The sequence below is a fragment of the Anopheles bellator genome, chromosome 1 (assembly GCF_943735745.2).
Source record: "Anopheles bellator chromosome 1, idAnoBellAS_SP24_06.2, whole genome shotgun sequence".
NCBI classification, from domain to species: domain Eukaryota; kingdom Metazoa; phylum Arthropoda; class Insecta; order Diptera; family Culicidae; genus Anopheles; species Anopheles bellator.
Window position 1 is genome coordinate 45,516,253 of NC_071285.1, and position 14,279 is coordinate 45,530,531.

At 51.0% G+C, this 14,279-nt stretch overlaps 1 protein-coding gene across 1 annotated transcript in view; it reads left to right on the forward strand.

The window, feature by feature from the left end:
• The window catches only part of LOC131215712 (diacylglycerol kinase 1), a 58,981-nt gene that overhangs the window by 28,138 nt on the left and 16,564 nt on the right, over positions 1–14,279 (forward strand). The window contains exons 2-3 of the mRNA XM_058210105.1: positions 2,158–2,260; positions 2,349–2,431. Of these exons, the coding sequence (XP_058066088.1) occupies positions 2,158–2,260; positions 2,349–2,431 (186 nt within the window). The remainder of the gene's footprint in view (positions 1–2,157; positions 2,261–2,348; positions 2,432–14,279) is intronic.

Below are 14,279 nucleotides of genomic sequence, written 5' to 3' on the forward strand. Positions count from 1 at the left end.
GGTGGTGCTTTGCCTGATTGCCGGAGTGTCCGGATATAGAACGACAGCTTTTGAAGCGGGATCCTCCTGTGTAATCTCTGTGGACTCGGAGATAGGGCAGCCAGCCGGGCCTACATTGAAGCTGTTGATTTTTCCATCTCGGATTGATCCCTAAAGGCAGCTGTAATTGGCCAAATGTCAAGCTCATAAGTTGAAACTCAAATGTGAACCGTATTCACCCAGAGTGGCTTATTACTTCGCACGGCGACTAAGAGTTCCACTACATTGTGCCCTCCTATGTCGTTCTCGCAACAGGATTAGCCCTGGTACCTGGTAATTCGTATAAATGGACAACCCTTTGTCAAACGCCAAGCTTTCCGTCAACGGTACACGGTTAACCACGATGTTCAATTCCACGCTCGGTGGTCGAAAGATGAACAGCAAACATTCATTGTGCACGGGACCGGGACCCTAGACCCGGAGCTGAAATCAATCATCCCCATCGTCGTGCTCTCGGCGTTGACAACCATGTTGCGGATCATATTCTGGCCACGTCACGCGGACGCTCTGATCGCACCAGCTAATCCTGCTGGTTGTCTGGTCCGCGGACTGGTTCGATCCGGAACCGGGCCATATCGATTCTCCGAAAAGACCCGGCGCCCCAGTAACGAACGAGTGTTCAGCGTAATAGCAGCAGCTACTTTGTCATTTGGCCGCGTTTTTTGAGGTCAGTTACAGTTGGGGCGGTCCCGAAGTCAAAGCAGCATCCCGGAGCCACGCCATGGATCCGGAATCTGGCGAACGATATCAAGAATCAACCAAAGGGGCCAAATGAAGACGTTTGGGCTGGGCGTTAGCAGGGGAAAATTGAATTATCATCAATCGCGGAACGGAGAACGGGGATGAGTCGTTGAATTTTGCATTCGCACAAACCAACCGCATCGCCGGCCGACCGTCCCAAAATAGGCCGTTCTCTCCGGGCGGATTAGCCAAATCGATCCGACGGCGTGAGAGGAATAGATAAGAAGCCCTGTCTGCGCGGTACCGGCCAGCAGGAAGATGGATGGAACGGGGGTCTAAAAATAGCGTGACTTTCAAGGAGCGTCAGATTATGCGCAGCGCACAGTGTGCTGCGAGACGGGGTATTGATTTATTAACATGCCGAACCGGGTCGGGCGGTCCCGGTAACCGGAACCGGAGCAAGGATTAAATCGTATTGTGATGCGCCCTAAAGGCACTCCAAAGGCTTGCAAAATGATCCCACTCCAAAAGAGGCCAAATTCGGCTCGATTACGCTTGAGGTACCGTCCAAAAAGGTACGCTTCCGTCAGCTCAACTTCCACACGAATTGCTTCGGCTGCGGGATTACGATCCCGGGCACTCAACAAACAATGCTAACGGCGTCATCAAAAATTAATATTGTCCCGGTCCATTGCGGATATGGTTCCGGGCTGCACTGTGCGAAGAAATCGGTTCGTCTTTCGATCGGTCACACTGCAGTAGCTCCCCTCCATTGGGGCTCTCCGTGGCCCTCAGCAGCCTCTCGCTTGCATCGTACCACGCCCGGAAAACCCGGAAACTTTGCCGGTGCAATCAATCACAAATTGAAGGATAAATCGATTACTCGCGAGCGCTGACGGCTCCTAGGGCAGGCTCCCCGGTGCCACAGGAGGTCCAAATTCCCCAATCTCACACCTACGCGAAGCACCGAAGGGTTTCCCGGTGCACCAAAGAAGTTTCCCTTTCGTAGGCAATTGGAAAGATTACCGCTACGTGTGCCCTACCAATGTCTGACATTGCCGATCTGGTGGCAAATATTTGCCCTTCGCTCGATAACGCCCCGGTCTGATTGCAATTTATTCGCCTGCATTTGGAATTGATTTTCGCGAATTAGACGGTCTGGTGCTCTGCAGTGGATTAGCATTCTTCATTGCAGTCGCAAGGCGTTGAAGTGTCGAGCGCTCTGCTCCGTGAAGAGGAATGCTTAAGATGATGATGGCTGGTGTTATTAATGACCCCTAGTGCACGGAAAGTTGCTCTACGCGGAATGCGCCTGGAACAACATTCCGAGGAGCTATAGTCACCGAGAGAGAGAGAGAGAGAGAGTGACACTTCACAATTGGCCAATCCCCACCAACGAAGATGTTTGACACTTGTACTTTATCCCTTTTCCCACAGAGCTTCGAAGGAACCCGGCAAGCAATGGCTTCATGCAGCAGCATGCACAAATGGGAGAAGCTATCGCCGAGCGAATTCCAGCAGCTGCAGGACCTCGCCTCGTGTAAGTTGTCACCCCAGGGGCCGTTTGACACTCCACGTGGCACCGGCTGGTAGCGGCCACTACTATTCGCTTCCTTTTCCCATTTCAGATTCGACAAAGAAGCTGCAAACCGTTCTGCAGGAGTTTTGTTCGCCCGCCACACCGTCCGCCTCACGGTTCCATCCGGATGGGGTACGTATCGATCGTCCAGTCCAAAGTCCTTAATCGGACCCGGCCCGGCCAGGCCAAAGAAGCCAATCTGGGACCCGAAGAAGATCGGGATCTTTTTCGGGGGCTGGTCCGGCCAACTTTCTCCGACTGTTTCGGGTGCAAATCGATATCCCTCCGGGCCCGAGAAGGAGAATCGTAATTGAATTGGGGCAAATCAAATGGAAATTATAGCACCTCTGCCAGATGGCGCCCAAGTCTGTGATCTGGCCGGTGCTGCCGGTTCGTTCGGGAGTCGGCAATAAAATCCGGCGATGATGAAGTAGTGTTGCAGCAGGGACCGTAACAAAATTTTCTATTAATATTGATTGTAATTTTCGCCCTCAGCATGTCCGTGCGCCGGATCAATGTCAGGATGCTAGGTTATTTTTTGAAAGATTATTCTTCCCACCGGGCGGCCGCGTGGTCCCCATCATTGCCATCAACTTCCGACCGGGGAACCGAGCGAGTAGTTTCGAGCGGGAGGGTCATAAATCTGCCACCACATGACCGGCGATGAATTTCCCAAAACCTTCAGGAGCCTTCAGACCCGGAAAACGCATAATCGGACAATCACCGGGAGGGCGAAGAAAGGGTGCGACCGGATCGGGCATTTTTCTTTCGATTTCCGGTCCCCAGCGTTCCGGATATAAATAACGGGTTGAAGCTGTCGCTCCGGGTTGCCGCTCTCTACCGCCCAGAACCACCACGGCCACGGGGTTCGGCGGGACCATCCGGTGCGATTAGTATCCCCGTTCGCGTGCGGCGAGAGGGGCCCGATGGCGAAGGGCCGCGTGATAAATGTGGCCACTATTAGAGAGAATACCGCAACGACCAAACGGAGCTTAAGCAGGGAGTTCCGGTTCCGGTTTTTGTGAAACCCCGCGGTCGGTGGAACATCGTGAAACACTTCCTCGCGAGGCGGAAGTTGTCCCATTGGAAAGTTGAAAACTAATCTGTATGTTGCGAACTTTCCCGGCGGCCGGCGGCACACCCACCTCCGTTGGTACTTTGATCTTCCGCTTTCGGCTTCCGCAAAAGTTCGCCTCCTCGCGCAAAATATGTCCGTCACACCGGGCATTAATCTTGGCACGCTGAAACCAGAGGCGAATCCGCCGCGGATCGCCGAGACTCCGTGCCGTGCAATCTGCGCATAAATGCTTCATTATGGAGTGTAAAGTTATCCGATCCCTAATACGATATCCCCGCTATCCCGCCCGCGGATCATCTGGCCCCCCGAAAACGGTCGCCGAACGGTTTCCAAGCTCAAACCGAAGGGCTCCCCGGGGGCGGGGATTTCCGGCGACGGACGCGAGTGTCGGAGATAAAAGATGGGCCGAAAGTGGCCGTGCCGGCTTTCAGGCTCTGCTCCACTTACAGCCACCGAGCGCTGCCTCGGTTTGGGCCAAAGTGAATTAGGATCCGGTCGTTGGCTCGGAAGCACCTGTGTTTGGGACTCCTGGCCCTTCGCGGGAGGCTGCCATTTCGTCCTACACTTGATAGGCATGCTTTTCCTTTCCCATACCGTGTCTTATTTTTTGATGCCCCAGGCCGGGTGTTAGGTTTCTCGCTAAAACAAAGAGCGACATTGTGAGATTATGTTGCATGCCTGATGTCTTAAGGAACACCTTGCACACCTTGAGTGGCATGTTTGACGCACGTGTTGATGGCTCCGTCGAGAAGTGATTTTTCAACGAATTTGTTTGGCGAATCCTGTCCCTCTTCCTGTTCGCTGACATCCAGACAATCTCCAAGCGCTGGTTGGTTGATTTACTGAAATTGAACGTAAATTTGTATTTTATGCTCACGATGTCAAGGGCGTCCTATAAATGAACGCAGTAAAGGTAAAATGCCTAAAACCTAATGGATTTACGTAGCTTAAATGTTTAAGGCGCGTAATGTTATGAGCGACAAGCATTATGGTCCATAAAGATAATCGGACGACTGATGTTGATGTAGTTAAGTAGTCAATAAAGTAGAACATGTTTAACGTAATAACTATTAAAGCTACCAACTATTGAAAGGGTTGCAATGAAATTGCACCTCGGAAGATCGGATAGAGCTTAAAGCTTGTCGAAGTTACTTTTTTAAACCATTTCAATCAGATATGGTCACCTGTGACATCTTTCGTAGCTTATAAAAAATGTATAAATAACAGGAAAAACTTTCTAAGCATCTGCAATGCTTAGTAAAAAAATTACTTTGCAAAGCTTAAAAGAAATTTTGATTAAAAATTCAATAAAATAATTCATTTGTAAAGTTTGGGTACTTTCTTGACAGAATATATACTGCGTAGCCAACCCGGAAACCACTAACGCATTTAGCTATCTCCTTTTACTAGAGACATTCGGCAATTTCATAGAAAAGAGTCCCTAATTAATTATTTTCCCTTAGATTCTGAAATCACAGGTACCAATTTAACAATGCTGATAAATAATTATTAATATGCTAGTCTTCGCAAATGATATGGCGCTTTTAAAAAATCAATACAGTCCTATTTAATAAGCAGCACACCGCATTGTTCGCCACTCGGGTCAAAATAATCAGCACATAACGGAGCCGGGCCATGCGTAAGCATATTTATGGTGCCCGATAAATCATTCCACCTTACTTACCATCACCAATTAGCCGCCCGCGGTGTCCACTGCGAGTCTCCCTCACACGATGACCCATCCCGAGTGTGGTGGCGGCTAAAACCCTAGTGGCCAACCCGACCAAAAAGGACATCACCGAACGACACACGATGCCAACATAAAACCCCTCCGTCCCCCTGGCCCCCTGGCGCTAGTTCGCAAACTAACGAGCACCGAGCACCCGGGGAGCATCATCGATCCCTTTTTTTTCGCTTCTCGGTTCCCGGTCTCGGTCCCGGAAATTGCGGTGCCGTTTCGTTCCGACGCATCGCGTATGCATGTGCCGTGTGTGAGGTACCGAAAAATTATAATTTAACGTGAAACCGGTAAATTGGGGCAGCAACTGAGGTATAGTGCTGCCACCGAAGGCAGCTGTCGGGACGAAATTTGATTAAAATAACCGAAACCGGAAATAGTTTGTGCGCAGAGCGCAGGGTGGAGGTCGGCCGGACGGTCGGTTGGCGATGAAACCGAATAAGAATGCTGCCCACCACGCAGCCATGAATGATGGTGCTAAATTAATATCTTATGCAAATTATGCTGTGGCTGGCGGTCGACATACCGGAAGCACCCGCGCCGGACCGTGGTGAATGGTGAACTCCATTAAATTCTTTCCGACCTTCTGACGCCTGGCGATTGAGGGACATTTGTCCGTTTCGTTTAGCATCATTCGAAAAGCCATTTCCATTCCGGGTTGGGCCCAAACAAAATGGCGCGCATCATTAAAAGCGGTATTATTTCTGTCCACTAGCTACGAAAGAAAGAGTTTGAAACACGTCCTGCGATACACCCTGTGGAACGCTTGTTTTGGCAATTGATTAAACGGTGGCAGTTCGTTTGTGGGGTGTAAATGGTGCTTCCCACTTCCCTGCGTGGTTGGTGCTCATTTCAATAAACAAATGTAAATTCTTACAAATTGCCAGCCGGCCCACCACCGTCACGTGCGCCACGCCAAGCGCAAACACGTGGCAAGTGTTTTGCGTAAATTTTGCGCACCGGAAAAATATGGATGGACTTGGGGCTTTCGCTGGGATTGGGAACGGAGCGTCGTCGGAACGTCTACGTAAAAGCCAACGAACAAACACCGGAATCGGTGACAACAGGCAGGGCCCCCGGGGGAACCGTTTAGGAGTGAATTCGTAATGAGGTTTGATGGAAACATTTAACATGACGTTTACAGCTCGCTCGGCACGGTACGGCGACCGAAAACGGCATCATTCGAACGGCGGACGGCTCGTTCGGCTTAAGCGTGCCACATCCGTCGCCGTCGGTGAATTCGCAATCAATTTCGGTGATTTGTAAACAGGATGTTGTCGTGGAATGCCGGTACGGAAATGGTTTGGATGCGTAGTTTGGAGCGCTACCGGGAGGCCGTTGCCGACGTTATCTTAGTCGGTCCGGACCAAAGAGGGTGCAAAAATTATGCCTCAAAATGATTAGAGTCTGGACCGCTAATCTGGCTCCAATGGGCACCGTCTACGATCTAACAATCCAGTTGAGGGAGTGTCCTAAAGCATAAAAACATTTAAGCAGTTGTCTGGCGTGACGTAAAGTTCTAACGTCATCGAATAAATAGCCCACATCCGCGATCCGCGCTTTCTTCAGGACCATTTATGGAATATTTATGAGCGATACTTTAGCCACACCGAAAGTTTGCCTCGCCCAATCGGCAGCCCATTATGTGGCCAAAAAAATCAAAACCTGTTAACTTCACGGTACCTGCAGTCCGTTCTCTACCTGTGTTCCGAGCTCCCGGGAGTAGGTCCCCGGGTCGGAATGGCTGTGGCTGGCCAAACTTTACGCTTTCTGCGCTTCGCTCTTCGCGCCCGCACGAGATGGCTCAAAATTTATGAAGCTTCCTGTCGTTAAAAAGTTTGGTTTGGTTACTGAAAATTGCGGCTGGCGCCTGGGAAAATTGAAAACAGACCGTTAAGCTTCACACCGGAGCCCGGTACCAAAAGGGGCTACTTCTCGGGACTTCATCTCCGGGCAGGTTAAACGGTTTTCTTTCTTCCGTTGACGCGTCTCCTTGAGGTGCACCTCGTTCACAGCTCGTGAATATTTTATGCAAATTAGCCGGCGAAGAAATCCCTCGGCGAACGCTTTTCACGCCTTCGGGAACACCGTAAACAGCGATCCGATCCGCTATTTGGCATCGTCTCCTCTTTCGGCAGCCAATTATTTATCGTGAAATCACCAAACCGTGTGGTGCAGTGTGCGTGTCACACGCCATTTGACGAATGCTAGGGAAACTTTTTGCAAATCACCGATTAGACCGTCACCCGCCAGCCGCCAGACGAGGAAGATTAGCAAACTTTATCCACGGCCCGTGATTGGGTGCACTCGTGCTCGAATTTAATCAGCACGTGTCCTTGGACCCCCTCATATCACGAGACTCATGTTTCGTTCCTTTTTCTTTCATAGTTTTTTCTTGCTTCGGGAGAGTTTTGGGAACGTTGCATATTTCAAGTCGAAACAGTCTGGAAACCACTTCTCCGGATGAGGCAGAATCGGGAAGGACTTTGTCGGGCGGGGGAAGCCTGGTCCCTTATGGTCCATTTTCTCCGGCACAGTCTAAAGTATTGCTACAAAACTTCTTCTCTCACACGGAGCCCGGAGTAAGTGAGCCCAACTATGGGAAGCACTTCATTTCGGTCGTCGCTTTTCTTCAGCTCCAGGCAACTTCCGACGCGCGTCTTGGCAACGCGCGATACATTCTTCGGCTCGTCGATGCTGGTTCCGCTAACAACCATTTCAAAAATGTCCGGCATTTTCGGGTCTTACTACCAGTTTTTCCTACGAATCGTGCACGACCCGTGTAAGCCCCGTCTGTTACCTTTGTAGTATAATTTTCCTCGGTTGCAACAAAGCGCGCAACTTTGTCGCATTCACAGTCTGATCAAAGGGAATTCTTGCAAACATAATCCGCCAACAAACGGGGCGACCTTTTTTCGCACTTCTAGGAGGGACGATTTTCCACGGTATCCTCTCACGGGATTCCAGGCTTACGGCGACGGCCGCCGATTGTTGATCGCACCAAAGTGCCCTGTGCGAGAGAGAGAGAGGGTCCTTGAAGTAGTGATTGCGCACCGGAACCGGTAATGGACGATTACCTGACGCTTCGGAACAAGCGACGGACCGAAGTAACGAAGCCCCGAAAAACGGCCAGCTCTAATGAGGCTCAACGCACGGGGGATCTCATTTTCCGGCGGCGGAAACTTTATACCGAACGCGCGATGTCGAAAATTTGGCCACATGGCAACAGCGAAACGGCGGACCGTTGTTGGTTCGTTAAGCAGGCTCGATGCTCGGCGCACAACAACAACGGTGGGTCATGTTTTGTTGTGAGGCGGAGATTCGCGTTTTGCGATATTTCCCATCTTGTTTTTGATCGTGTTTTTCTTGCGCAAACCACGTTCCGTCCGATGTTCGGGAAAGTTGACAACTCACGCGGGGCTTCGCGTGTTGTTGACTTGCTTCTGTGGAGCTCAGTGGAAAAGTGTCCCGTTAAAAGTAATAATTTCAGTCCAAAGTCCAACTCAATCTCGTAGCATATTGTTGGCTGTTGCTTGGAATGTTTTCTTTCCTGAGCATAATTATGGTTTCCCAGCATCCCCCAGGAGTGGGGAGTTAGTATCAGTGGTCACTGGAAAATAAACGGTTTCCACCACGGGAAATTCAAACCCGTACTCTCGCAGCACCAGCCATAACATGTAATCACTTCCCACCGGAAGCATGCCGCAAACAGCACCATTGTGAGTTTGGCACAATGCAGCCTAATTATCAGGTTTTGTGGTGATTTAATTTGGAACTGATCCAATTCGAAACCCCGAACTCGGGACAGAGTGGGCCAGGTGGGCTCAGGGACGTGGCTTTCATTGAGTAAAGGATTGGCACATCACATCGATGGCCCCGCTTTAATTTGTTTGTTACATATTTTAACCTAACCATTATTGTTATAGGAACGCAAGCGGCTTACGGTGTTTTGTATGTTAGTATTCACGAGGCATTCATCAAAAGCGACGCTTTGTTGAAGATCTGTTGAGCTTATTAGACACACGTGTTGCTTTTCATCTGCGGATTGTGCATTTACAAACAAAAGCATCGAAGCGACGAAAGCGATATCGCCCAGCTCGGTTTGGCTCGGTTCCAGCAACAACCAACCCTACCCGAAGGGGTCCAATAAAATATCCTTCGGGCGTTTTTGGGCAAGCTCTCACGCTAGAGAAACCATAAAAGGAGGAGCCACGGCTCGTACGCGTAATTATGGCGCGTAAATGAAATTTAATGAGTTCCAGTAAAACCCCCTTCGGCCCTGAGTTGCCGACGTTCCCTTCCCGAGGGATTCGCTTGTAATCAATCAAATAGTCCCATTTCCCCTTTGATCAAAAGCTTACCCAATCAACCTCCCGTGGTGTCTGGATTTCCGCAAAGCAAATCCCACAAAAACCTGCACATTCATCGTACCTTCGGTGTAAGGTCGGGGTTGGTCGGCAAACCGATTAGCCTGCAATCCCAAGCGGGAGCAGGACGGGAGTCAATATTTCCTTCCCGGAGCGCCAGCAGCCGGCTAGGATGCATAACGAAATGCATAACTAATCCGGTCATGCTCGGACGAAACTAAACATAAACTCACAGTTCACTCCCCACCCGTTTGAGTTTTGTAGCTCATAAATAACGGACAATTTACCCCGGTTCAGAACAGTAACGCTACCCACCCGGAAAGCAAACACATCCCTGCCCTGCCTGGCCCGGCCAGCTGGGGCTGTAAAGTGCCCCTCCGTGCTCCTCCGTTCTCCCCTCGTTCCGATTATTTTGTAATGCAACATGTCCACGGCGCAACCAGGCGGTCTTGGTCCAAATATCTACCGACCGACCGACCGACCGGTGGTCATGGCGATGTAGCCGTTATCCTTGAAACAGAGCGAGCGAGCGACCTGAAAGTGCTTGAAATGATAAATTACCGCATAAACCAGTCTCGGAGCTCCGATGCACAAGCCAGAAGTTGCCCGGGCGATGGGCCCGGGGCTTGTTTATTGACATGTGATTGAATTTTCTGCATCTCACTCGGTCGGTTCCGGCACGCACACGGGGATTCCTTCGGCCATTCGTAACGGGAAGTTACGCATTGACATCATTAATTCGTTTTCCATCATGGTCTGCGGTTTCGGGCTCGGAAAGCGTATCTTCCCAGGACCAGGGTCAGGGACATCAATCAAATTGTCTAATCACGTCGGGCGGTGCTCTGGTTGGTTTCTGATCGACCGCACGGAATCCACCACCAATTAGTGAGCCTTAATAACGGATAAAATGGAGTGCTTTCGAGGTTGGACACTTTTCAGTTGAATTTGTCACAACTTTCGCTGCATTGGGCCATAGAAAAGCATTACAGGGTTCAGGTTGGTAGCGCATACTGCATAACAGTTCGGTTGCTCTCGCCAAATTCGAGCTCGAGACCTCCGATTTTTTACACCGATATGTGCCTGGTAAAAGTGTGCAATGTTTGCCAGCTGAAAAGAGGATCGTATTCCGCCACCATAAAAAGCCCCAAATGGTACGGCTGCATCTCTGTAAAAAGTAATATCCCTCACGAGGCCATAACAGGATCATGATCACTCATTTACCGTTGAGCAGCATCACAAACAAGGGACGGCCTTTCGGTGAGCAATTTCGTTTCAATTTTCTTCGGAACACTCACCTCTTAATCAGGCACTAATTTATATTCACCGGCCACCCGTTAGCAGAATTGTTGTCGCAGCAAGGGGACGAGAAAATTCATAAAAAATTAAGAATCCACAGCCACAAGTTATCTTCAACCCGTTCCGTTCCGTTTCGCCGAGTGTGTCCGTGGGCCCGTGGGGCATAAAATTTTACGACTTCACCTTGGTACGTGGAGTAAAGTTTTCCGCTTTTCAGTGCTGCACTGCGCTAGGCGCATTTCTGCGAGCGAAAGAAAGGAAACGCAAAGAAGGCGCTTTGTGCAAATGACGCCCATCGGCCGACGGGGCTGGGAAATCTTTTTATGTCCCTTTCGGACTCGCCGGCTCACCTCACGGTTGTGTGTGACACGGGGCTGTGAGTTTTCCGCGGGTTTTATGAAGGTACCGCTTTTTCGGTCTCACTCCGGCGAACCAAAGTGAACCGGGGCCAAACTTTTGGCACTGTGATTGTCGTAGAAGAATGCTAATGCACTTAAGGTATGTCCTGCACCGTTGCCCCGTTCGTGAAACGTTCCAGCATCTGCAACTGTTTGCAAATTAGAACGTACAACTTTTCGGGGGACTTAAACTTCATCTTAAAGCGTTCGTCCAATGGGTTGCGAAGAAAGTGTACCAAACGATGGCACACGTCGAAGAATTGGAAGCACCACAACGGCTGTGCTGCGTCGTCCATAAACGAGCATTCGATTACGCCTTTAAACGAATTTCGGCACCCATCCTGGTTCGGGTGTCCGCTCCTTCGGACAGTATTATTCCATCTGGCGTCCTCATTTTTACAACCCCCAGTGCAAACTCCCGGAGAAGGCTCCCGGTCCGCAGGAACCAAGAGTCAAAGCGAACAATTTTCTGGAGAATGTCAATTTCCATCCCACCGGCGGGGCCACCGGCGAATATGTGAATCGTTCGTTGGCAATCCGCTTGGCTTCCGCGCCGTGCAGTTCCCGTTTTACGACACACGACAAATGGGTTTCTGTCCATTTCTTTGCCCTTGTGCCGTTTGCCGAAATCGTCCGGCAGCCATCAAATACGCCAGAGTACACTCCCGGAAAGGAAATAAAGAGAGAGAGAGAGAGAGCGTGCGAAGTGCCGACCGTAAACCGACCGTTTACGGACCTTGACGTTGACGTGGCAGTTGGTTGAATGAAAATTTTAATAACCCCATCCGCGGTGTGCACCGTACCGGAATTCCGGTACAGCCCGCCTCGGCGGCGGCGTAACTTTTGCTGGCAAATTTTTGTTTCGCACAGCAAATAACACTGCTTCGCCTGGCAAGGATGTGTGTCACTTGCACAGAGTGGCCCTTAACACGGTGGAGTCTCTCCGTTTAAAAAAAAGGCATCCTTTTATTTCGCTTTTCACAATTCAATAGCGAATCCTGGCAGTGACCAGTCCGCGTTCCAGACAATGGCTAGGTTGAATGTAAAATCTGCATAACTACACAGGACATCGACATGGGTTTTATTGCCTTCGAGTCGTTCCGCTGGCTGGCGCAAATCCTTCCCACCCCGGGGGAGGGGGGGGTTTCGGGCGTCCATTTTGCTTTCGTCAGCAAATTGTGGTCCGTGGTCCGTGGTCGTGGTTGGCACGCTGCCAATACGCCGTGTGACGTCATCGGCGAGATGCAGCGCTGCTGCACCGCCGGAATGACGTCAGCAGCAGCAGCCGAGTGCACCCATCCGGACCAGAGGCCAGCCTGCCGGTCAGGGAGAATGGCACAGGACACATACACACCCACGCAGAGGAGTTCCAAACTCGGTGCCGACTTTGTGGGAAAAGAAAGAGCAAAATCCCATATGCTCGGGACCGTCAATCTGGAAGCGGCAGCGCCAAGGGCATTCTCGTGTGGTGTCGTAAAGAAAACTTTGTGGCCGCTGGCAGCCGGCAGCATCTGCGGGAACTTTTTGAGTAAATACAACCGAACAACAGGCCAGAACAGGGACTCTGTGCCTGTGTGTTGGTGTGGGATGAAATTACAAAATTTATTAGCAGCTCGAAAGGTTCGAATGTCGACGGCCATCCCATCGGACGCGGATCGTTTGTTCTGCCGGGCCATGGCCGGGGGATTTAAAAACCCGGCGGCTGCGGTTTGGATCTCTGGACTGGTCGTTCGCTGCACTAGGCCACATGTAAACACCCACAGCCACATCTTTGGACGCCTTCCAACGTCTTTTGACTTTTCCGACCGACAAACCGCAAGGCAGGGCCAAGGGCATAATAGAGAGTCATTCATTTTTTCTTCGAACTCTCCCGTCCAAACGAGCTCTCTTTAGATCCGGAGGATACGACGTAACACCGAACCGAACCGGGCGGGGCTCGAATATGTTGGGCTGTTCCTCGTAACCGAGCCGAGTGACCAATAATTACATCCCGAATAAATGGAGCACCGGAGGATTTGTAATTTCCGGGAAAACCCCCACCCCATTCCGGCTCCGGTCGTCACGTTGCAATATGGGCGACCCATGTCCCAGAGGGCCGGACATCGAAAGCTTGTCTTGTTGATTTCAAACACATCCCCGAGTAAACGGCACGTTTGGTGGAGAAAGAAACATCAACGTGCGCCACGCACGTAATCGCTTTATTTATGCCCGGGTCTGGCCTCGCTGTTGGAGGACTCGTTTCGCCGGTCGTCCTTCCGGTGTGATGGCGTCAAGGTTGAAGCTGTCCCCGAAAGCGGTTCGGATTACGTGCCCCGGGCTCGGCAGGGAGTCCAAATTACGGCAAGCGTCGGATTTCGTCGGCAAAGGCCACAGGACCGTGCTGCGTGATCGCGCCTCTCGATATCCCGGACAGCCCGGACCCCGGGTTGCTGTCGCCGGTTGTTGACTTTGCTTCGCCATCGGCCCGCTCAACTTTTTGGAGCAATTTACCGACAATCGGCCCGGGAGGCGGGAACGATTTTGTTTACTTGGCGAAGGCGGAGATATGACAGCGTCACTCTGCGCCTCGTTCGATGACACTTTTCGAGTGGAGGCTGGACTCGGCTACTCCACCGCTGATCCCTGAGCCGGACGGCTGCAGGATATCATTGCTACAGGCTTTGGAGAGGGCACTCGGGGCCTGTGCTAAATGAAACAATCCTTCCGGCGCCAGGTTTGCTCGTTCCAAGTAATTATCGCGCCGTAAACAAACAATAAGAAGTAATTTCTGACAACCGACCAGCCACGTGTCACGTGGCCCAAAGAGGGCCACTGGGTTTTTAAGTCCGGAATCCTGTGGACCGCGAAACTTGGACGCTGGGTCTATCAATAACCATTGAATGGTTGACGAAACATCTAAATGGAAACAACACGTACCTTGGGTTCCCAGCAATGACGCAAGGGACCGGCCCAAAAATAGCGACCCAAAATCTAATTCAAAATCACTCCAAAGTTAGTGACGACTGCCCTTGCTGAAGCCTTACGCTTCCTTACCGGGAGGCTCCACAGGTTTTGCCGGTGGCCTGTTTTGCGTCATTTCTAATTCACCGGGTGCTGCGGCCAC